We start from the raw sequence: 24,527 nt of genomic DNA on the forward strand, positions 1-24,527 counted from the left end.
ATAAACTAAACAAGCCTCGCCCACAGCTTTTTCACAGTGCCTCGGCACTGTAGCAAGGGCTTATGGGAGCTCAGTCTGGGCAGGAGGAGGAGGAGGTTACTAGCCAGAGATTTCAGGGGAGGAGAGGGGACTGCATTTACACACAGGAAAGCTGATAGCATCTCCAGCCCTCAGCCTGTGACAATGTGACAAACAGAACATGGCTGCCCTCATTGTATCACAGGAATAAATAATCATAAACTGTTGAAACTGTTTGCAGCTAGATATGCTGTGTAAACTATCTAAACTTTAGATAAGATATATAGACAAGTTACTTGTTATATTTAGCTTTTCATCTTGGATCCGCTTCAAAGGAAACCCAAAGTCATTGGGAATAAAAGCAGTTTAACTTACCTGGGGCTTCTACTGCCCCTTGCAGCTGCTCTGAGCCCGCGCCATGACAAACCGATCTTCCAGTCCAGTACGAGAAAATCTCGTATGCGCAGGATGCTTCCAGCATGATAGAGGACACACAGGGCTGCGCAGGCGCAGTGGCCATCGACTTGCTGAGTCGTGGGTAAAGAAATTCTGTCTCTGGGGGACCGGAGAATTGCTTTGTCACGGCGTGGGCACAGGGCAGTTTCAGGGGGCCAGGTGAAGCCCCAGGCAATTTAAAGGGATACTGTAGGGGGTCGGGGGAAAATGAGCTGAACTTACCCGGGGCTTCTAATGGTCCCCCGCAGACATCCTGTGTTGGCGCAGCCACTCACCGATGCTCCGACCCCGCCTCCAGTTCACTTCTGGAATTTCTGACTTTAAAGGCGCAGTGGTTTTCAGACTTTAAAGTCTGAAATTCCAGAAGTGAACTGGAGGTGGGGCCGGAGCATCGGTGAGTGGCTGCGCCAACACAGGATGTCTGCGGGGGACCGTTAGAAGCCCCGGGTAAGTTCAACTCATTTTCCCCTGACCCCCCTACAGTATCCCTTTAAATTATCACAAGTAATTGATCTATATCTTGTTTTTTCCGCCACTAATTAGGCTTTCTTTGGGTGGTACATTTTGCTAAGAATTATTTTTTTCTAAGTCCATTTTAACAGGAAGATTAAGAAAGAAATGGAAAAAATTCATTATTTCTCAGTTTTTGCCCATTATAGTTTTTAAAATTAATACATGCTACCGTAATGAAACCGTAATGAAAAGTCATGTATTTTATTTGCCCAGGTTATTCCCGGTAATTACACGTTTAAATTATGTCCCTATCACAATTTATGGCGCCGATATTTTATTTAGAAATAAAGGAGCATTTTTTTCAATTTGCGTCCAGCACTATTTAAAAGCTTATAATTTAAAAAAATATAATAAGATACTCTCTTGACATGTATATTTAAAAAGTTCATTAGTAGTACACTAGTCCTGTGAACACAGCACCCCTTCATCATTGTCCTCTAAATTGTATCTTCCTCTGTGTCCTAAATTCTATCTTCCCCTTACGTCCTCCTCTGAATGGTATTTTCCTTTAAGTATATTTTCCTGCATTCACCTCTGAATGGTTACTTCTTCTGTGTCCTCCTGCACTGTAATTTCCATTGTATCCTCCTCTAAAAGTGGATCTGAACTCTTGCACAGGACACCCTGTATGTATTTAGAGCATTTAGCCTGTCTAATCCCCCTCTTATCTGTAACTAGTCACCACTGTAATTTGATCTCTCAGCTGTGTCAGCTCAGGAATCTCCTCTCCCATGGCAGAGCAGCTAATTTGTAAACACAGGATGTTAACAATATGTCTGCTTCCATGAGCAGAGAGGAAGTTTGGAGTTCAGGTCTGCTTTAATGGTATCTCCCTCTGTGTACTTTTTTGTCCTTCTCTGAATGGTGTCTTCCTCTTGTTAACCTCTGAATGGTGTCTTCTCCGTGTCCTCCTCTGAATGGTATCCTCCTCTATGTTCAACTCTTAATGGTGTCTCCCCCTTTGTCCTCCTCTGATTGGCACTTTCCGCGTCCTCCTCTGAATGGTGTCTTCTCCGTGTCCTTGTCTGAATGGTATCTCCCTCTGTGTTCCCCTCTGAATGGTATCTCCCTCTGTGTCCTCCTCTGATTGGCAATTTCTGAGTCCTCCTCTGAATGGTATCTTCCTCTTATTTCCTGCAGAAGAAGCAGACCGGGGTGTTGACCAAAGGGATGGCCGGGAGCAGGCTGCTTCTCCTGGCTGTGAGCAGAGCGATGCGGGAAGGGAAGATGGGAAGATCAGACTGCCAACCCAGTCCGACATGATCTGCGCCTACGCGTGTCTCAGGGGTAAGTGTAGACATTTTTTTTTTTAACTGAAAATAGTGTGCGACGCTGAACACCCCCCCCCCCCCCCAGCTTGATCATAAAAATTAAGCTGTAAATCTCTTGGTCATGTGATTATACCTGTGATAAAATAGGCTGTAAGGGCCCAATTACACTAGGGCGATTAGTGGGCGTTTACCACTAACCGCCGAAGCGCTAGCGCAATTGTAAGTATGTGGCAGTGATCTCACTGCTGCGATTGCTGCTGATCGCGGGCGTTTGGCGATTAGCGGCAAATGCGTTGCATGCAGTATTTTGCCGCGATCACGATTAGCATGCTATTGAAGCGCTAATCGTGATTGCAAAACACATGAATTGTACAGTCATTTTACCGCAATAATCGCGGTAAAATCAACCCCAACAAAATGCTAGCGCTAAGTGCTAGCGTTTTTGCGTTTTACGAGTGTGAATGGGCCCTAAATCTCGGTCATGTGATTATGCCTATGAAGATGCATACTTTTTTTTAATGCATTTTTGCATCATCAGTGAAAATGATGTAATAAAAAAAAGTGCTTCATTTTTACAATAATTATGTATAAATGATTTAGTCAATGTTTGCTCATTGTAAAATCTTTTAAATCCCTGATTTATATTCTGACATTTAACACATGGTGACATTTTTACTGCTGGCAGGTCATGTAGCTGCTGCTTGCTGTTTTGGCAGTTGGAAACAGCTGTAAACAGCTATTTCCCACAATGTAACAGGGTTCACAGACAGGAAACTGCCAGAAGTACTTAGTACTCAGAGCTTCTTGTGGGAGGGGTTTCACCACAGTATCAGTCATGCAGCGCCCCCTGATGGTCTGTTTGTGAAAAGGAATAGATTTCTCATGTAAAAGGGGGTATCAGCTACTGATTGGGATTAAAGGGGAACTGAAGAGAGAGGTATACGGAGGCTGCCATATTTATTTCTTTTTAATCAATACCAGTTGCCTGGCAGCCCTGCTGGTCTATTTCTCTGCAGTAGTATCTGAATAACACCAGAAACAAGCATGCAGCTAGTCTTGTCAGATCTGACTTTAAAGTCTGAAACAGCTGATCTGCTGCATGCTTGTTCAGGGGCTATGGCTAATAGTATTAGAGGCAGAGGATCAGCAGGGCAGCCAGGCAACTGGTATTGCTTAAAAGGAAATAAACATGGCGGCCTCTATATACCTCTCTCTTCAGTTCCCCTTTAAGTTCAATTCTTGGTCGGAGTTTCTCTTTAACTTATAATTAAGTGTGTTTTGAAGACGAGGACGTCCTTATTGCAGGCATGCAGGGGTTTGGCGGTTGATTCTGCAGTCTGCATATCGCACCTAACTGTCACATTTTAACTGTCAACTGATCTCTTCCAGGTACCGTGTCACTCCGGAACACAAAACGAGGCTCCTGGTTCATCCAGGACCTCACTGAGGTGTTTTCTAAGCACGCCAAGGACACGCATGTAGCAGACATGCTGGTGAAGGTAAGAATGGCTGGTAGTGCATCTTGTTTTATACATTAATGATAGAGCGTGAGGATTGTTATGTCAGGTTTGCTTCTCTGCTTGTCACGATTAGAAGCACAGATCTGTCCCAAAACAAAGGAATATAGAGAACTCTCGGACGTCATAGCAGTCACGCTAGTGAAGTATTGCGGTCACGTGACCAGCACATTGCAATAGGAATGATCACACGTAAGTTAAGAGCGCACACTACGCTGACAGGACTGCACATAGCATGCGCTTTCTAATAATAACTCGAGCTGCTCGTGTGCTAGGTTTAGTAAATCAGCCCTAAAGTACTGATGAAAGAAACCGAAGCACCCTCATGTGTTTACCATATATATCAGCAGGAACATTAGAGAAAACACCTACCCTGCTCTCTGTTTCATTCTTCACTGCTCAGCCTGCTTGTTAACAGCACTGATAAAATCCCCGACTGAGCATTCAGTCTGGCTTTGCTCAGGAATCAGTATAGCTGAGTCATTATAGCAGAGCCACAAGGGGTAAGGCTTGGGCTTGAAAAGACATCAGAGAAGATAGACTCTGCTATAATGATTCCTGAGCAAAGCCAGACTGAATGCTCAGTCGGGAATTTTATCAGGGCTGGTAAAAAGCAGGCTGAGCAGTGAAGGATGAAACAGAGAGCAGGGTAGGTGTTTTCTCTAATGTTCCCACTGATATATATGGTAAAATACATTAGGGTGCTTAGTAACTTTAATGTGATCTGGTTTCTGTGAAGTAGAGTAAATCTGTGAAAATATTATGTAGGCTGACACTAGTGCTCACTAATGCTGTCACCAATATCACATGATTAATATTGTGAGGCAGGGATGGGTGGGCACAGTTTATGACTCAGACTTCAGCATGAGTTATAAACTGTGCCCGCCCCTTCCTGCCTCACAAAACTCTTCCCTTTGGCCAACTGTCACTATATTGTTAGTCATGTGATATCGGTGACCGTATTAGTGAGCACTAGTCTTCATAAAACAGTTTTTCCTGTGAGAGAGATAAAACTTCAGCCCAGAGCCGTACGTGTGGGAAGTATTTGGGACTCGATGTACATGGGCACCGGGCACATTTCTGGCTTCATTTGTAAATCGGTGCTGTAATGTGGGCTAGAAGCATGACAAACATTTCAGAGGAACCAACAATCTCTCTTGCTTACACTGAGGAAGGCATATGCAGGGCACACACTTCCTGTGCTCTTGTATACCGGTCAGAGATGTAAAACGTGAATCCTTATGCCCACTATTTATATACTAATGTTTACATAACTTGTTAGGCACATTTTTACCACAAGCTTACTTTAATTGGTGCACGGGAAGATGTGTGGCAGTCATGCCTCGCCCAGACTGGAGGTCACATGGTGGTCTCATAGATTTGTGTGTTTCAGCTGTTTGGCTTAATTTCTGCAGGAAACCAATGAAGCATAGCTTGATGTAATAGAATTTTTTCCATTACACCGTGTTCTCTCATGCAGGTAAACGCTTGTATTAAGAAGCGAGAAGGCCACGCTCCAGAGACCGAGTACCATCGCTGCAAAGAGATGTCTGAGTACAGCAGCACCTTGTGCAAGGACCTTTATCTGTTCCCCGGCCTCTGAGCCCCCCTATCCTGCAGTACATAGTTATACACAGAGAGAGAAAATATCTTGTTTTTTTTTTTTTTTTATTACAGACTTCTCTTCATGTCTTCCAAGTTTTGTATTGTCTTGCACCAGATTTGCACGCTTTCCTCGCCTGCGGCGGTATTCAGAGATCGGGAACAGGACACCTCCTCAGAGAATTGCTTCTACTCCTGCCATGTGCTTGAATCCAACATTGAGACCCCTTATTTTGGATCTCGATGAATCTCAGGAGTCTAGAAGACGGGGATCCTGGGAATTCCGTTGATTTGAATTCTGTTGATGCGTTGTTTTCACCGCCTCCTTCACCTTTGTTCTTGGCTTTGAGCTTTGGCCGCTTGACTCCTGAGTTATCTGTTTTGCACACTTGGAAGAGTCAGACAAGGGCATTTAGATTCTGCAGTTCATGAATCGTAACGCTCAGCATTTGCTGTGCTCAGCATTGGTGCTTTATGTGATTTTATCTCCCTCACCGAACAAGTGGGAAGGGAGGGGAAAGACCTATCCTAGGAAATATCACATCTTCAGCCTGGATCTTTCAGCTCTGCATAAGGATTGTACACCTAGAACCGCTTGTTTGACCTTTTCTCTGCTTTTGGCATTTTGATATCTCAGAGTGGTTTTGGTGTAATGCCACTGCCTGTATCCGTTTTTTGAAGCATTTTTATAATTTTATGCCTTTTAAAGGATTGTTTAAAAATGTAGGTTTACCACGTTTTAATTTTGGAGACTGTTGCTTAAAGGATATCCGAAGTGACATGATGAGATAGACATGGGTATGTACAGTGCATAGCACACAAATAACTATGTTGTTCCTTTTTTTCTTTCTCTGCCTGAAAGAGTTAAATATCAGGTATGTAAGTGGCTGACTCAGTCCTGACTCAGACAGGAAGTGACCACAGTGTGACCCTCACTGATAAGAAATTCCAACTATAAAACACTTACCTAGCAGAAAATGGCTTCTGAGAGCAAGAAAGCGATAAATAGAGGAATTTCTTAACAGTGACAGTGAGGGTCACACTGTAGTCACTTTCTGGATTGAGTCAGCCACTTACATACCTGATATTTAACCCTTTCAGGCAGAGAAAGGAAAAAAAGGAACACAACATAGCTATACCCATGTCTATCTCATCATGATACATGTCACTTCGGGTATCCTTTAACACAGGTCTGATCCGTATGGCAGATAACGGACAAAAAGCAAGTCTGTATTACATGCAAGTGTTACTCACAACTCACAGCTGTTTGTTGTTAAATAGGTCTCTACCCTGAGCTCCAGCAGGGCCGCCACAGTGAAGGAAGTGATGTCGAGTTACTCCGCCCCCCTGGCTCACCGTTCCATAATGTGAACAGGTTCCGACCTCTTTTGTGGTGTAGAAATAGAAGGATGATATCAGAGTTGGGTCTATTCAGAGGTGGAGACATAACCCAGCGCTGCTCAGCCTCAGAAAATAACACCTGTAAATAAGGTCGCATGAAAGAGTCACTAAAGGCCCGTAAAACGCTCTAGTTTAAAGTTGGTTGAGGTAGCCGATGAAGACCGCCTCTGCCGATAATCCGGCGTGTGTACAGCAGCCCCCAACCACCACCACGCCCGCTATCAGCCAGGTGGATCCACTCGGCCGATACCTTTGTGTTCACCCCACTTGCCGTGTGACATGGCATCAGTCTGTAGGTTGACTATGCTTCTGTACAGTCTCGGCCTAGCAATGCCATCCAAGGGATCTGTGTCTCTGTCCTAGGCCTGGAACCCACCAGCGCAAAGCGCTATTGCAATTGCTAGCAGGGATCTGGCAATTTATTAACTTTAAAGGACAACTGAAGTGAATAGACTATGGAGGCTGCCATTTTTATTTCCTTCTAAATAATACTAGTAGTGTCTGAATAACACCAGAAACAAGCACACAGCTAATCTTGTCAGTTCTGACACTAATTTCAGAAACAGCTGATCTGCTGCGTGCTTGTTCAGGATCTATGGCTAAAAGTATTAGAAGCAGAGGATCAGCAGGACAGCCAGGCAACTGGTATTGTTTAAAAGGAAATAATTATGGCAGCCTTCATATACCTCTTGCTTCAGTTGTCCGAAAATGGTCCATGCATCGCTTTTCCGATCGGAAAGCGAACGGAACGCCCCAATCTGAACTAGCGCATAGGAAAGCATGGTGTAATCGCTTCCAGGGCGATTTTAAAAAATCACCAGCTCTTAGGAAAAAAAAATGAAAAAGCACCTCTAGTGTGAACGAGCTCTAAGTGAGGATTTAGTCAATCCTGGAGGTTTGTAGTGATGAGAGATCTCGAGCTGATGAAATCCCATCTACCTCCTATCCTCTATGATGTCACACCAGCAATACAAGTCTGTGCAACTGCAGGTCACATGCTACAGAGTGACGCCATTGGATGGCATCACCAGTAGAGGTAGAGAATGAGATGCTAAAAATAATTCTGTCTCCCAAGCAGCTTGAAACCGATCTGGCCAAAATCGTTGAGAGGTGCGTTTGGCCCAATTCCAAGCCCCATGCAGTTTGCATTAAAGGACAGCTATTGCACACACAATTTTTTTTTTTTAAATACATACAAATAAAATGTGCTTTTCTCCCAAAGTAAAATACCCTATAAGTTACTTTTTATATGTATGTATTTTAAATAAAATAAAAATGTATTTGTTGCGATGGTGGTCTTTACCTGCAAGCCAGATGTATCCGTATCTGGCAGACCATTTTCAATCACCAGCAACTATAGTGGTGAGATTTGTAGTCTCTACAGATCTCTGCGTGTGTGGCCTTATCCTCCCTGTTAGTCGGGCTTGCCTCGGGTTTACACACGGGATGCTACAAATGCTTGTTTTCTCTCTGCAAGGGGTCGACTCGGTCAAAGAAAAACACAAACCACAACAAATTTTAAAAATGACTTATTTTTTATTATTTTGCATTCATAGTAATTTTAGAGACTTGGTTTTATGTATGTTATGATTCTGACCTGTAACCTAACCCCCAGTGATGGCAGATCGGGGATTTTTTTCTGTTGGATGTGTTTGGTTTGATCTGTGCTGAGTTTAAAGAGAACCTGTAACAAATAGGTCTTTTGTTTAAATCTCTGCTCTGAAATTCCCACAGCGAGGCTTTTCCACCCTGTTAGGCCCGGTTCACACTTGCGGTGGCCCTCCGGAATCGCCGTGCCGGAGCCGCACCGCCTGCAGAACGGACGGAACGGACGCACGGCATAGCAATTAAAGCCTATGCGTCCGTTCACATGGGTCCGTTCTGCAGAACCGGAGCCGGACCGGATCCGGGCCGGATCCGGACTCCGGCCTCCGTTCCAACATGCGCTATTTTTTCATCCGGCCCCTCCGGCAGCCGTATCCGGGGCGGAGCCGGACTGCACCATCCGGCCAATACAAACAAATGGGAACCGGAGGCCGCACAACACACTGGCTGAGAAATCCGGATGTTCTACCCCACTTCCTATGCGGATTTTTGCGGCGATATTGGCTGGGGACACATGGGCAAGCATTTTGGAGTGGAGCAGCACGAGCTGGAGGTGTTGGCAGGATGTTGGCAGCATGTCGGAGGTGGAGGTGAGTGCTAAACAGCAGAGGGCCTGATTCCACAGGTCCCCCTTCTGCTGACCTCCCAGACCCCAACATTTTTTTTTTTTTTTTTACGTTAACTTTGCCAAACGGATCCGGATCGCATCCTGATTACCACCTGATGCAACCTGACCGGATCCGGATCGGATCCGGATCAGAACCGTACGGTTCCGATCCGGATCCGGTCCGGATCCGGTCAGGTCATCCGGTCCGTTTGGCAAACAACCGCTAATGTGAACCGGGCCTAAATGTTTTATCCTTTTATTTGCATTGTTTGTAGTTTTATGTTCCGTCAGCAGGAAGGACCCCGCTAAAGCTGTCCGCTATACTGCCTGGATTCAGTGCTTCCCAAGTGATCATTCCAGCTGCTCATGACTGTTATGCTGGGAATACATGATCCGTTTCTGCGGCTCGATTAGCCGCCGGATCGGCTCCCGCCGCGCCCCCGCGGGCGCCTGCATTGATTCCCGCTCGCCCCCGCGGGCGCTTCTAATCTTCAGCTCGTTTTCTCCCATTGTTCCGCATGCGGGTATTGAGCGTGGAATCGATTCAGGCGCTGATCAGACACGTCGGATATTATCAATTGAGCCATCAGCGGCTCGATTGATAAGAAAAAACGACCCGTGTATGCCCAGCATTAGTAAAGATAACCGGTTCCTTTGTTTTTGTGGACCCCTTTAAAGTGTAAAAGCTGTATGACTGTAACAAGATTAGTCATCTGATCAGGACACAGCTCAGCCAGGTAGTGTAGCTCACACACCTTGAACATAAGTAAGGAGCTGAAACCCAAAAGCCAATCAAGAGAGTAGAAAGGTTCCACGCACTTGTGATTAGAACCAATATTTGTATTGCCCTGAATGATCATTTCTGTACCTTGATAAAGGGGGACCCTTTGTAACCCCAAACAATTGACGGTTGACGGGGATTGTATGTATATGTGCAGCAGCATGGAACAATAAAACTATTGGTCCTACTCACAAGTGTGCGGAAGCTTTTTACTCGGTTGTATTGGCTTAAAGAGGCAAGAATGTGTAAGTGAATAGGGGAAAGAGCTGTGACCCACTGATAACATTTCAATGAGATGACAACTTGAACCGGGACTACAGTCACTACATGTACTGTGTCTTAAATGAAAGTCTTGCACTCACTTTAGTATAAAATGTATAGCATTGCAAAAATAGGTTCCTTTCATTTTCCCTGGGCTGTGGTCACATGATTATGCCTACAGGAAGCTGGCTCCTCGATCAGTACCAGGACCCAGCAATGAAGACATGGAGTAGTAGAGTTCACAGGAACTGAGGAGGGGGAAGAATGAGTGGGCAGCATAAGTGGGTGATTTCACATCGAGCTGTTATTGCTTCCTGCACCACTCTGCATGGGGGAGGAGTGTCCTGGGCAGCACTTGTTATATGCAGGAGACAGCAGGAAGACAGAATTGGTTTGGTTCAGGGGCAACATGGCAACACCAGTAAAGGGAACATGGTCACTGATCATGATATATGGGAGGTGGGGGCAGAGGCAGCACAGGTTATATGAGGAAAACGTTTGTTATACGTGGGACACAAGGACGGCACTCGTTGTGGGGAGGGGTGGCAAAATGGCAGCTATTGTAGATTGGAAATTATTATTATTATTATTATTATCTGGTGAGCATAATGGCAGCACTTGTTTTATGCAGTCAGACGAATAGCACTTATTAATATTATTATTGTTATTTTATCATTTGGGAGAGATAATAGCCAATCTTGTAATGGGGAATATAACCGCAGCTTCTGTTGTAGTTTGAGGAGAATAAGGGAAGGGCTTGTTAGAGGTGGAACATAATGAATCCCTGTGAAGACACGCCCACCATCTTAACATTTCCATTATCCCCACCTTGAAAATCATGTACTTCCCCAGCTGCAGAGTGCAAAACCATTTTAAATGCAGTAGTATATGCAGTGACTGTAGTTCTACTTGAACAATTGTTATGAAAGAGCATTTTTAAAGCGGTTTCCACCTTAATAAATGGAATGCTCTTTTATGGCAATCACATTCGCTTCTATTTTCCTAGGTCTGCATGAGAAGTTACTTGTAAAATCTTACCTTTTAAATGATGCAATTTGAAGGTGTTTGTGTACTTAGTTATACATTAGTGGACCTGAACTCTTGCACAGTTGTAATTTGATCCCTCAGCTTTGTCAACCGACTGCCACGACAATTGGTAAATTGGTAAATACAGGATGTTAACCCTATGTCTTCTACCATGAAAGCAGGAAGTAGAAATGCTGCAGATTTATTGCAGGATTTGTATCAGCTGCAACAAATGTTTTTCTTTAACCTCCTTAGCGGTAACCCCGTGTGTGACACGGGGTAAGCCGCCGGAGGGTGCCGCTCAGGCCCTGCTTGGCCGATTTACTTAATTTTTTTTTTGCTGGACGCAGCTAGCACTTTGCTAGCTGCGCCAGCACCCCGATCGCCGCCGCCGCGCGCCCGATCGCCGCTATCCGGTGCGGCGCGCGCCCCCCCCCAGACCCCGAGCGCTGCCTGGCCAATCAGTGCCAGGCAGCGCCGAGGGGTGGATCGGGTCTCCCAATGACGTCCCGACGTCGGTGACGTCATTCCGCCCCGTCGCTATGGCGACGGGGGAAGCCCTCCAGGAAATCCCGTTCTTTGAACGGGATTTCCTGATCGCCTATCGCCGGAGGCGATCGGCGGGGCTGGGGGGATGCCGCTGAGCAGCGGCTATCATGTAGCGAGCCCTCGGCTCGCTACATGATTTAAAAAAAAAATAATTAAAAAAAAACTGCTGCGCTGCCCCCTGGCGGTATTTTTCATACCGCCAAGGGGGTTAAAGGCTGTTATGCTGTTGCATATCCTATAGAGCAGAAAGGAAGTTCTAAGATCAGGTCTGCTTTAAGATACCAGCACATCACCCCCTGTATGTGCCAAGTAAGCTGTGACACCATGCTTGTGCTGATACAGTGTCTGGGGGCTGCTACAGGCCTATGCCTGTTTAAAGGTCCTGACTTATGACTGTTCCCCTGGCACAGATACTTTTGTTGTTATCAGCCATAATTTTGCAAATCCCATCTGGGCCATATTAGAATATTAACATTCCTGAAAGTTTTTCTTTTCTTTTTTTTACATTTGCAGCAAATGCTTTGGGTAAATGTTTTGCTGTTGTCTGCTCTTGTTGGTTGGGGGGATTGTGACTGAAATGTGATGTTTTATGTGAATGTTCTGAACTGCCATTGGTCCAGGAATGGTATATGGCCCCTCCCATCTTTTTGCCTCAGGTCTTTTTCTTGCTGTACACACTGCCGCATTCCGTATTGTTTTGATACTATGCCAAATGTGCCGCCACGTGCGGAATTCTGTCCGTTATAAGCCATTCCTTAATAAATTTTTATACCTATCCTCTGTGTGAAGTGTTTTTTTTTCCCACTTTCTTTTTTTTTACAATGTACAGGACCAACAAAAATGTCCCTGATCAGGATATTGGGTGCTTTGTGTTTTTAAAAAGTTGCCCTATATGTTACTCATATTTCAGTCTTTAAGACATTAGAAATATCAATTGAAAAAATGCTGCGCCACCAAATAAATAAAATCACTGTATTACTAATAAGTCCCTACATAAATGTCACCAAACCTTGGTGAACACAAAGTCCTTGAGTCCAAAGCAATCACTGGAGTGCGCTGTGTTGAATCCTCTAGATGACTCCTTAAATCAGTTAAATCCACTGCGCGCTACCGTATCTGCAGAAAACAATCTGACATAGCGTAACCTGCTTTCCTTGCATGAATTGAACACTACAACCCACATCAATCGTGTTGAAAGTGAAATAAGTGTTCATGCGTGACTCCCACCAATTCTAATAACAGAGCAGCTCACCAGCTGACGACCACCAATTTACAGGTGGAATTCAGGTTCAAATCGTGGTACTCGGGGCTCATCAGTAATCCACATCCGAAATCTCATAAAAATAGACCTTTATTCCTCCAAAAAAAAAACTTATAAAACTTCATTGCGCAACATAACAACTCCATGTAAAACACACTGCGCCTCTCGCGCCCTCTATATACTTACAAGCTCCAGAAGGTATATAGGCATATCACAACGGCAGGGCTGTCCGATCTCCACTGTTTTAATGCAAGGTCCGTTCGCGGCGTCCCGCTCGATTCCCCACAACCAGCGGCTCTCCCGGACTTCCGTATTGTGCATCAGGCGTACTGGCTCCGCGGTGGGTGCATGGTGGAGTGGGATACATGCCAAAAAAGGGGAAAATTATGGATTTGACGCACAGCAGGGTTATAATCCCTAAAAGGCAGAAATCACATTGCATTGCTAGATTGGAGGCCTAAAGTGCTTGAAAACATCTTGCGTGTGTATACATGGATCAGCAGTTAGTGTAAGTAGTGTACTGCTTCACACTGACAGACCAAACTCACTGTGTAACGCACCGCAAACAGCTGTTTGTTTAGTGATGGCCGTGCTGGACTGGTGCACAAGTTGGCGAGAGTGCAGGCCATGGCGGCTTTCAAGCCCATATGGTCGGGCTGAGATAGCTCAATGACAGAACAACTGTCCACAATGAAGCAACAATATTATTTTTTTGGGTCAGGTGTGCCCCCCAACACGCTCATATAGCCGGTCATTGCTTCATTGTTATACGCATGCCCCTTCACCGCAGCAAGGGTAACGATCACGAAAAGGAATTGACACATGTACATGCCTTTTTGTTTTTGTTGCAGCTGCAGTGCAGCCAGAAAAATTAGGCATGTACACGCACCAGAAAAATTATGTTTGGTAGCAGCCGCTGGGCCATCAAAATTCAGGAATCCACCTGGAGTCCTGGACCCTGTTGGTGGTGGCGGAGAAGGCAGTCAAGCGGCCTGCAGGCAGAGATGCTGTGTGGGGACTGACTTAGTCTTGGGGCAGGCAGACACAAGTAGTGCAGGCAGAGATGCTGTGTGTGGGGATTGACTTAGTCTTCGGGCAGGCAGTAGCCCTCCGGGATCCATGCCTCATTCATTTTGATAAAGGTGAGGTACTGAACACTTTTTTGACCTGACTGCTGGTGGTATAATACAATGTGTAGTTACACAGGTGCAGTGAAAAGGTATGCAATGACTGCCGCTATAATGCAATTGTGCAGTCACACAGTGGAATTTAAAAGGTATGCAGTGACTGCTGGTATACAATGTGCAGTCACACAGGTGCAGTGAAAAGGTATAGTGGTATAATACAATGTGCAGTGAAAAGGTATGCACTGACTGCTGCTATAATACAATTGTGCAGTCACACAGGTGCAGGGAAAAGGTATAGTGGTATAATACAATGTGCATTGAAAAGGTATGCACTGACTGCTGCTATAATACAATTGTGAAGTCACACAGGTGCAGGGAAAAGGTATGCAGTGACTGCTGCTATAATACAATTGTGCAGTCACAGGTGCAGGGAAAAGGTATGCACTGACTGCTGCTATAATACAATTGTGCAGTCACACAGGTGCAGGGAAAAGTTATGCACTGACTGGTGGTGGTATTGTACAGGTCCTTCTCAAAAAAATAGCATATTGTGATAAAGTTCATTATTTTCTGTAATGTACTGATAAACATTAGACTTTCATATATTTTAGATTCATTACACACAACTGAAGTAGTTCGAGCCTTTTATTGTTTTAATATTGATGATTTTGGCATACAGCTCATGAAAACCCAAAATTCCTATCTCAAAAAATTAGCATATCATGAAAAGGTTCTCTAAACAACCTATTAACCTAATCATCTGAATCAACTAATTAACTCTAAACACCTGCAAAAGATTCCTGAGGCTTTTAAAAACTCCCAGCCTGGTTCATTACTCAAAACTGCAATCATGGGTAAGACTACCGACCCGACTGCTGTCCAGAAGGCCATCATTGACACCCTCAAGCAAGAGGGTAAGACACAGAAAGAAATTTCTGAACGAATAGGCTGTTCCCAGAGTGCTGTATCAAGGCACCTCAGTGGGAAGTCTGTGGGAAGGAAAAAGTGTGGCAGAAAACGCTGCTCAACGAGAAGAGGTGACGGACCCTGAGGAAGATTGTGGAGAAGGACCGATTCCAGACCTCGGGGGACCTGCGGAAGCAGTGGACTGAGTCTGGAGTAGAAACATCCAGAGCCACTGTGTACAGGCGTGTGCAGGAAATGGGCTACAGGTGCCGCATTCCCCAGGTCAAGCCACTTTTGAACCAGAAACAGCGGCAGAAGCGCCTGACCTGGGCTACAGAGAAGCAGCACTGGACTGTTGCTCAGTGGTCCAAAGTACTTTTTTCGGATGAAAGCAACTTTTGCATGTCATTCGGAAATCAAGGTGCCAGAGTCTGGAGGAAGACTGGGGAGAGGGAAATGCCAAAAGGCCTGAAGTCCAGTGTCAAGTACCCACAGTCAGTGATGGTCTGGGGTGCCATGTCAGCTGCTGGTGTTGGTCCACTGTGTTTTATCAAGGGCAGGGTCAATGCAGCTAGCTATCAGAAGATTTTGGAGCACTTCATGCTTCCATCTGCTGAAAAGCTTTATGGAGATGAAGATTTCATTTTTCAGCATGACCTGGCACCTGCTCACAGTGCCAAAACCACTGGTAAATGGTTTACTGACCATGGTATTACTGTGCTCAATTGGCCTGCCAACTCTCCTGACCTGAACCCCATAGAGAATCTGTGGGATATTGCAAAGAGAAAGTTGAGAGACACAAGACCCAACACTCTGGATGAGCTTAAGGCTGCTATTGAAGCATCCTGGGCCTCCATAACACCTGAGCAGTGCCACAGGCTGATTGCCTCCATGCCACGCCGCATTGAAGCAGTCATTTCTGCAAAAGGATTACCGAGCAAGTATTGAGTGCATAACTGAACATAATTATTTGAAGGTTGACTTCTTTTGTTTTAAAAACACTTTTCTTTTATTGGTCGGATGAAATATGCTAATTTTTTGAGATAGGAATTTGGGGTTTTCATAAGCTGTATGCCAAAATCATCGATATTAAAACAATAAAATTCTTGAACTACTTCAGTTGTGTGTAATGAATCTAAAATATATGAAAGTCTAATGTTTATCAGTACATTACAGAAAATAATGAACTTTATCACAATATGCTAATTTTTTTAAAAGGACCTGTATAATACAAAGTGCAGTCACACAGAGGCAGTGAAAGGTATGCACTGAATGTGCTGGGCCTGGCATAGTACAGCAATTAGCAAGGGCAAGCTACGACAGACAGGACTGTATATGCAGTGTCAGTGGCACACACATACACAAAAACACCCATCAGAAGAACATTAGCTCTCAAAAGAGCTGTTTTGGGGTGCTTTTCATCAACAAATATCAGCAAGGACCTCCTATCTATCGCTTTCCCTATCTCTCCAATGTCTCTCCCTTCTCTCACTAATACAGCAGCACACAGAGTGAGAACATGGCCGATGCTGCTGCCTTTTATAAAGGGGGGGCTCCAGGAGGGAGTGCAGCCTGATTGGCTGCCATGTGTCTGCTGACTGTGATGTAGAGGGTCAAAGTTTAGCCCAATGATGTAGTATAGGGGGCGGGTCGAACTCACTAAGTGTTCGCAGATCACCGCAGTTCACCGCGATCTCAAACCAGTTCACCGCGATCACCGCAGTTCACCGCAGTTCACCGCGATCTCAAACCAGCTCTAAGTTTGCACGAACAAGTTCTTCGGGGAACCGTTCGGGCCATCTCTAATGATGGCAATCAGTGTTAGTTTCTCCCTGGACAATCTCAGCAAGAGACGATTGATCAAGGGTATTGGTGGAAATACATATGCCAGATTGGATTCCCAGGGTGCTGAAATCGCATCCGCAGCTATCGCCCTGCTGCACCGATACCTGGTTGGAGTAGCCATCAGATCCGGCGTCCCAAATTTGTCGCAGACCCAACGATAAACCTCCTCAGAGAGGCACCAAACGTTGTTGATAGGATGCCTGCTCAAGTAATCCGCCGTAGCGTTGTATTCCCCTGGGATGTAGATTGCTTTCAGATCCCAAATGTTTTGTTCTGCAAATTGGAATATCTTGGCTGACTTTTGTAGCGGTTGAAGGCTCCGTGTACCCCCATCTTCTCAGGTAGGCTACTGCCGTGGAATTGTCCATTCTCAACAACACCGTTCTCCCCACAATCTTGAGTTGAAACCTTAATAAGGCCTGATAAGCTGTTCGTAGCTCCAGAACATTTGCCGGTGTCCAACTCTGACGTGTTTCCCAGCGGCCCTGAGTAGTTCGTTTCTTGCAGTGGGCTCCCCAGCCTTTGGCCCTGGCGTCTGAAGTAACAGTGATATGTTGGCCAGGCTGGATTATATGATTCCTGGACAGGTTTTCTGTTAATGTCTACCATCTCTTGATTGAAGTTGTTCTTGTCCCATAGGGATAGAAAACCCCATTGAAAAGGTCTTATATGCCAATGAGCCCATCGGATCATAGGAATAGTAGATGTTAGTCCCTATGTAACTCAAACATTGTCTCGCAGGTGGGCTCTTAGATTGAATTTGCTGAGTCTTGGCTATCAGTGTTTTCATCTTCTCCAAAGGTAACGACAGGGAGTTGTTCTCAACACGAGTAGAGCCCCTAGAAAGATCATCTCTCGAGTTGGCTCTAACTGGCTCTTCTTCGTATTGATCTTCCAACCAAAGTGAGTCAGAGTCTTTAGTAGCATATCTCTTTGTTGTCTGATTATGTTTATTTCCTGCAACAATAGTAATAGGTCGTCAAGCTAGTGAAAAATTCGGAGAACTTGTACACGAAGAAGAGCTACCAGTGCAAGAAGGACTTTGGAGAATGTCCGAGGCGTTGTGCGTATCCCAAAGGGAAGACTGAATTGGTAGTGATTGTCCCCCACTGCAAACCTTAGATACTTTTGAAAAGTAGGAGCAATAGGGATATGTAAATATGCGTCTTCCAGGTCCGCAGAAAGCATCCAATCTGACTTCCTTACACATTAGACTATGGACTGCAGTGCCTCCATCTTGTATTTTCGTAAGTGGATGTGTTGGTTCAGAAATCTTAAATCTAGGACAGGGCACAGTTGCATGTCTTCTTTAAAACGAAAAACAAGGGGGAATATAGGCCTTGCCTTCTCTTTGTCTCCGGAGTTGGAACTATAGCTCTCTTCATTAATAGCGTGTGAATGTAATCTTCCAGTATTGTCTGCTGCTGTTGGTATTCTTGGGACAAATCTCGACTGAGGGATTGGATATAAACTTCCAACGATGACCCTGGGAAATCGTCTTTACAACCCAGGGGTTGGCAATATTCTCCGCCCAGATTTGCCCAAAGACTTCTGCTGTGATGAAGCGGTGGAAGAGGTATTCTTTTGCCTAGTTATACGCTGAAGATTACCCTGGGTACTCTGCCAGTTCCTCTTGAACTCTTTTCCAGGCCTGTAAGTTCTAGCCGACTTTAATCTTTGTTGCTGGTACCTGCCAGCTTGTTGGGAAATGGGACGTCTGTTTTTTTTCTGTCCTGTGGTATTAGTCCTGATTTACCACCTGTTACCCTTTGTATGGCAGTGTCCATTTCTTTACCGAACAAGTGGTCTCCATCAAACGATATCTTAAACCAATCCTGGCGTGAAGACTGGTCAGTGATCCAAGCCTTAAGCCATAAAGCTCTTTTGGCGACTACTGAAGAATACCTCGTCCTAGCAGAGCATCTTACAACATCTACAGCTGCTTCTCCGATATAGTCCACAGACAACTTCAGATCTTCTAAGCCGGCTATAATTGCTTCTTTGTCCGCATCAGCTCTAATAGCCTCCTCACTGTTTGTCGTCCACACTCTTAATGCTTTGGATACTGATGTTAAAGCTATCGCCGGTCTAGCCGCACCTCCAGCAGTCGTGTAAATCTTCGTAAGCTCAGAGTCTATTCTTCTGTCAATCACATCTCTGAACGTCACAGCATCCTCTCTAGGTAAAGTAGTTGGCCTAGCTAATCTCATAACAGAAGCATCCACTATAGGCGGGTTGTCTAGCTGTTTCGCATCTTTATCCAGCATGGGATACAGCTTCGCCAGTCTATTATGCAGTGGGGGTTTCTTCTCCGTCTTCGCCCACTCTTTCCGCTATCTCATCCATCAGCGGAAAAGGTGTAAATTTCTTTTTACGACGAGAGTAATGTTTGTTTGTGTTTTTTGGGGGGTTTTCTGCTGTATCAATTTCTTCTTCATCCTCCCATTTGATTGCCTGTCTAACAGCACACACGAATGGTTCCACCAGCGCAAAATCGAAACCCACATGTAACTTTTCTGGATCTTCAGTCATCGGAGTTTGAGGCTGATCATTCGATGTGGAAGGTAGGGAGGGGAGAGAAGCGATGTACTCCTTCATCGAGTCTTGAACTGCTTGTTTAATTAAGTTTTGATACAACCACCGGCGTCTGATCCGGTTCTCTTGACATCTCATCAAAACAGGCTCTAAATACTGTCTTCCCTGGAAGGACAATATTGCCACAAGCCCAATACTTCTTTGTAGAACGTTCCCTAGATCTTGATCTGGATTTACGTCTTGACCTTGTTCCACGTCCCCTCCGTGATCTACTTCTTTCACGTCTATGACGTGAGGAGGAGCTTCTTCTCCTAGACCGAGATCTGAATCTTGACGATTTCTTGGTATGTTTTCTGGGGCTGTTTGTAGAAACAAAGAGTAACGGGTAAGAACCTACCTTGCACACCCCTCCCTCTCAACCCGACACTGGTCTGTTTTATGTGCACTGGGATCCATAGAAGCAGCAGAATCCACTGCAAGAGAAATCTAATAGAAAAGACAGACGCAAAGCTAACAGAGTGTAATATGTATACAACGAACTGTGCCTAAGTGATAGCACCTACAATTATCCTGAGTATCCAGAGGTTGGAGGTCCATAGTGGTGGCAAACCGCAGCGTTGGCGTGCTCCCACTCTGTGCAGCAAGCAAAGCCGGCAAAGGAGCACCTGGCATGCATTTAAGCAAGTTTCCCCGCCCACCACCGCCCAGCCAGTGCATCCAGCCAATCCTTCGCATTAGACGCGAAGGAAGTTACGCAAAAGTAGGAGGGCGGTAGGTGGAAGCTGGAAGTGGTGGAACGCACGCCAGAGCGGTCGCAAATGGCACAGGAAGCAAACGGAAGGCCCGGAACTCAGTGGAACGCACGCCAAAGCGGCCGCGTCCTGAAGACAAACTGGTGAGAAAGATCCCAGGCGCAGAAAAAATCCTTGTTTAACCCCCTTGGCGGTAATCCCGAGCTGAGCTCGGGGTATGCCGCCGGAGGTCGCCGCTCAGGCCCTGCTGGGCCGATTTTTAATCTGAAAAAAGCAGCACACGCAGCCGGCACTTTGCCAGCCGCGTGTGCTGCCCGATCGCCGCCGCTCCGCGGCGATCCGCCGCGTGCAGCGGCGAAAGAGGGTCCCCCCAGCCGCCCGAGCCCAGTGCAGCCGGAACAAACAGTTCCGGCCGGCGCTAGGGGCTGGATCGGGCGGCTCTGACGTCAGGACGTCGACTGACGTCCATGACGTCACTCCGCTCGTCGCCATGGCGACGAGGAAAGCAAAACAAGATAGGCCGCAATGAGCGGCCTATCTTGTTACTTTCGATTGCCGGAGGCGATCGAAAGTACGCTTCCGGAGCGCCCTCTAGTGGGCTTTCATGCAGCCAACTTTCAGTTGGCTGCATGAAATAGTTTTTTTTTAATTTAAAAAAAACCCTCCCGCAGCCTCCCTGGCGATTTTAATAGAACGCCAGGGAGGTTAAAAGATGTATGGACATAATGTGTTAAACACTACATGTATACTAGGCAAGTGCAGAGGTAATTTATACCTATACTAGTATACATGCCAAAAAACCGTGAAAGACCAGCAGAAACCGGAGGTTCCCTTTCAGCTAATTTATAGCTATATGGGGCTTCACTAGTAGATGAAGCTAGTGGTTGGCCAGAAGATCCAGCCAGGTAGGGGTGGAAAAAAATAAAAATATTAGTACCAAAAGGTATCTCTGGGTTTGAAATTAGGTCCATGGAGTGAAGTGATCTCGAGGATAAAAGACTGGGGGGCGGGGCTGACAGCAAACATTTATAATGGGGTCCCATGGGGTGGAAGGGGCGGGACATCTACCCAAGTGTGACGACATGGAAGCATAGGGAAATCAAGCCTATGTATATACACAAGGACAAAAAAAAACAACAAGCAGTCAGTCTCTCTCTCTCTCTCCTGCCTGCGTGTGCTCCTCCCCTCCCTATCTACTGCATGTGAGAATAACTGCAGAGGTGATAACTTAAAGGACAACTGAAGCGGGAGGGATATGGAGGCTGCCATATTTATTTTGTTTTAATTAATACCAGTTGCCTGGCTATCCTGCGGATCGAAGTTCCTTAGGGAGAGAAGTACTAGGATGGCACTAGATGCTTGGACCGACAAACCTGATGGGGGTAGGATGGATCCTACTGTGCCTCCAGACTAGGATCAATAGACAAGCAACAAGAACAGAAGATGTCCGGGCCTCTGAGGAAGCAACGTGTGTTGTGAAACGGCTGTTAGGCCTTGTCTTTTTGCCTTGTATCTGCTGGTGATGGGGATGTAAATAAAGTGGTGGATTGCTCTGCAGCTGCTGGTGCCCGGACATCTTCTGTTCTTGTTGCTTGTCTCTCCTGTGGATCCTTTGCTTCTAATAATTTTAGCCTTAGAGCCTGAACAAGCATGTGCAGATCAGGTGTTTCTGCCATTATCTTCAGATCTGGCAAGATTAGCTGCATGCTTGTTACTGGTGTTATTCAGATACTACTGCAGCCAAATTCATCAGCAGGGCTGCTAGGCAACTGGTATTGTTTAAAAGGTAATAAATATGGCAGCCTCCATATTCTTCTCACTTCAGTTGCCCTTTAAGGACTGGAGTGATAGGATAACATGCTCCCTGTGAAAACATATCACTATTTGTTAATAAGGCAAGCTTCTTTAGTGAATTAACCGATCGATGTGTGGTGATAAATTGTCACTTGACTTACTATTACCAGCATGATCTTCGTGAAATGTGGCTATTGTCTGCCCCCACAATCTCCATAGTACAGAACGCATACGCTGCCACTGTGCAGGGAACCAGGGACGGAGCTACCATAGGAAAAAATGGGCAATTGCCCCAGAGCCTGTAGCGGCCCCCAAGTTGTCCCTCCCCATTTTAACTGTTGCTCCCCAGGGACTCTGCAGAGTCTGTTAAGTTGGGAGGTGATTGGGGGAGGGTCAGCAGCCAGCTCGGGGGCCCAGGAGGGAAGTTTGGCTGCAACAAAGGGCCTCTAATGACACTTTTTGGTCGGGGGTGTCTGTTGGGGGGGCCCCCAGGCTAATTTTGCCCTAGGGCTTAATTGTTACTTGAACCGGCCCTGCAGGGAACACTTGTTCAGCATGACTGTTATGCCATATCTGGCTTCTCTCAGGGGTCCGAAAAACTTGTGCATGCTGTGAGTTTGCATTCCATCACTAGAACGCACGTTGGCACGTCGGAACGGATCCTGTGTTTAACTCAACATCTCCGCTGTGATCCATTCCTTGAAGGTATAAACAAGACTTCAGAAAGAAGAAAGGGTTAAAGAGGAACTTTAACTCAGGATTGAACTTCATCCCAATCAGTAGCTGATACCCCCTTTCCAATGAGAAATCTTTTCCTTTTCTCAAATAGATCATCAGAGGCGTATGTATGGCTGATATTGTGGTGAAACCCCTCCCACAGTGAGCCTGGTTCTGACAGCTCTCTGTGAACCTCATTGCATTGTGGGAAATAACGGCTGTTTCCAACTGCCAAGCATGCAATATCTCCCTCTGTGCATAGAACTCTTGCTAACGAACATTCCGTACAGATCACCTGGCAGAACTAAAGATGTCACCACTAGTGATAAATGTCAGAATGTAAATCAGGGAGAGGAAGGATTTTACAATGGGCAAACCCTGACTAAATAACCTATAAGTGAATTTTGTAAACAATAAGCAATATTATGTTATTTTCACTACAGTTCCTCTTTAAAGAATGGGCCTGGGCTGATAGAACGCCTCTCAAGACAGCAATTAGACACCATGCACAGAAAATATTAAAATGCTAATATATTTCATGCAACTGGGACAGATTTTTTTAAATGCTTACCACCCCCACATTGTACCATATGCAAGCCAGTGAGCAATATCTGTAATTACTGCCTGCAGTACCCAGGAGAGTCCATTGGAGGGCAGTGCAGCTCAAGGGATGAGATCACGAGAGAGATGAGGAGTAAAGTCCCAGCAACAAAATTGTTAACATAGTAATTCATAAAATAATCATGGCTGGGTGGCGGAATGCTGCCGTGGTGGCCTTTCAAGCTCTGAAGTCTTAATATGCTGCTGGGCACGGGCCCACGCCTGCTAAGTGGTGCTGTTTACAGGCCTAATTGGGTATTTTGGAATCCCTCAGCTCAGACGTGTGCCCAGTGACATAAATAATACAGTGGGGGATGGACTTGCATTTCTCTAAATGGATCAGCATAACCTGTATTTGCATTGCTGTCTGCAGGGAGGTACATTAAACCGACCCTGCAGCAACCCTAATCGATGAGACCGGATTATTGGATGATGGAACTCACAGAGGTCACCTTCAGTACAAAGCGCCTCGCTTCATGCTAGTGAATCATGAACAGAAAATGTACTGCGTATGCAAATCTTATATCGACCAGAAATAGAGGTGACATCATCCAAACCAAAACCAGGAGCTGCCAATCCATTAAAAGATTATCCAGTATAATCTCATAGAAAACTGATATAGTAAACATTCGGGTATATAAACTAAATGTCCAGGTCCCAGCCAAGCACCATTATAATTATAAGGGAGTGACGCCTATCAGGGCAGAGGAGAGAGAGGCTCCAGCCTCAGGGCGCAGTGTAGGAGGAGGCGCACAACTCACTCGGCTATCATTCCCCTACTGTGTTTGAAGCAGAGAGAAATAAGAAAAGGAGATACATGGCAGAGATACAAGTCAGATAACTAGAGATTAAGGTGTTGGGGGGCTTGGGGTGCGTCTTAGTCTAATAGCAATCAGTGTGTGATGGGAGGGGGGGGGGCGCATTTTGGGGTCTCATCCTTGGGTGCTGGAGGACCTTGTCACGGCTATGATGCCTAGTATAGTAAACTCTGATATAATAGAACTCCAGTTATAGTGAACCTGTTTTTTGGCCCCTACGGTATTCGGTATCCGACTATAGTGGAAAGTGGGCGGATACATGCGTCATACGTCAGTTTAGACACATGAGCCGTGGGCAGGCGGGCTGGCAGCCTCTGGCAGCTTACTCCCTATTTGCACACTACTCTGTAGTGTGATACTGATATCCGATCATAAAAATAAAATGTTTCCTGTAAGCTGAACTTGTCACTTAGGGCTAGTGATTGCCTTTAGAAGTTTTCCCTAATATGATCATAAAGTGCTAATTCATATTTATATTGTGAGCATTCGATTAAAGTATAACTGAAGTGAGAAGAATATGGCTGCATATTTATTTCCTTTTAAACAATACCAGTTGCCTGGCAGC

General features: G+C 45.5%; 1 protein-coding gene across 2 annotated transcripts in view; it reads left to right on the forward strand.

Moving 5' to 3' along the window:
- Positions 1-12,382, forward strand: part of CASP2 (caspase 2) — a 61,538-nt gene extending 49,156 nt beyond the window's left edge. For both annotated transcript variants that reach the window (XM_068257879.1, XM_068257880.1), the window contains exons 9-11: positions 2,128-2,274; positions 3,648-3,757; positions 5,256-12,382. In XM_068257879.1, coding sequence (XP_068113980.1) covers positions 2,128-2,274; positions 3,648-3,757; positions 5,256-5,378 — 380 coding nt within the window. In that variant the 3' untranslated portion in view covers positions 5,379-12,382. The remainder of the gene's footprint in view (positions 1-2,127; positions 2,275-3,647; positions 3,758-5,255) is intronic.
- Positions 12,383-24,527: the final 12,145 nt, after the last annotated feature.

This window comes from Hyperolius riggenbachi, chromosome 10 (assembly GCF_040937935.1).
Source record: "Hyperolius riggenbachi isolate aHypRig1 chromosome 10, aHypRig1.pri, whole genome shotgun sequence".
Classification (NCBI taxonomy): domain Eukaryota; kingdom Metazoa; phylum Chordata; class Amphibia; order Anura; family Hyperoliidae; genus Hyperolius; species Hyperolius riggenbachi.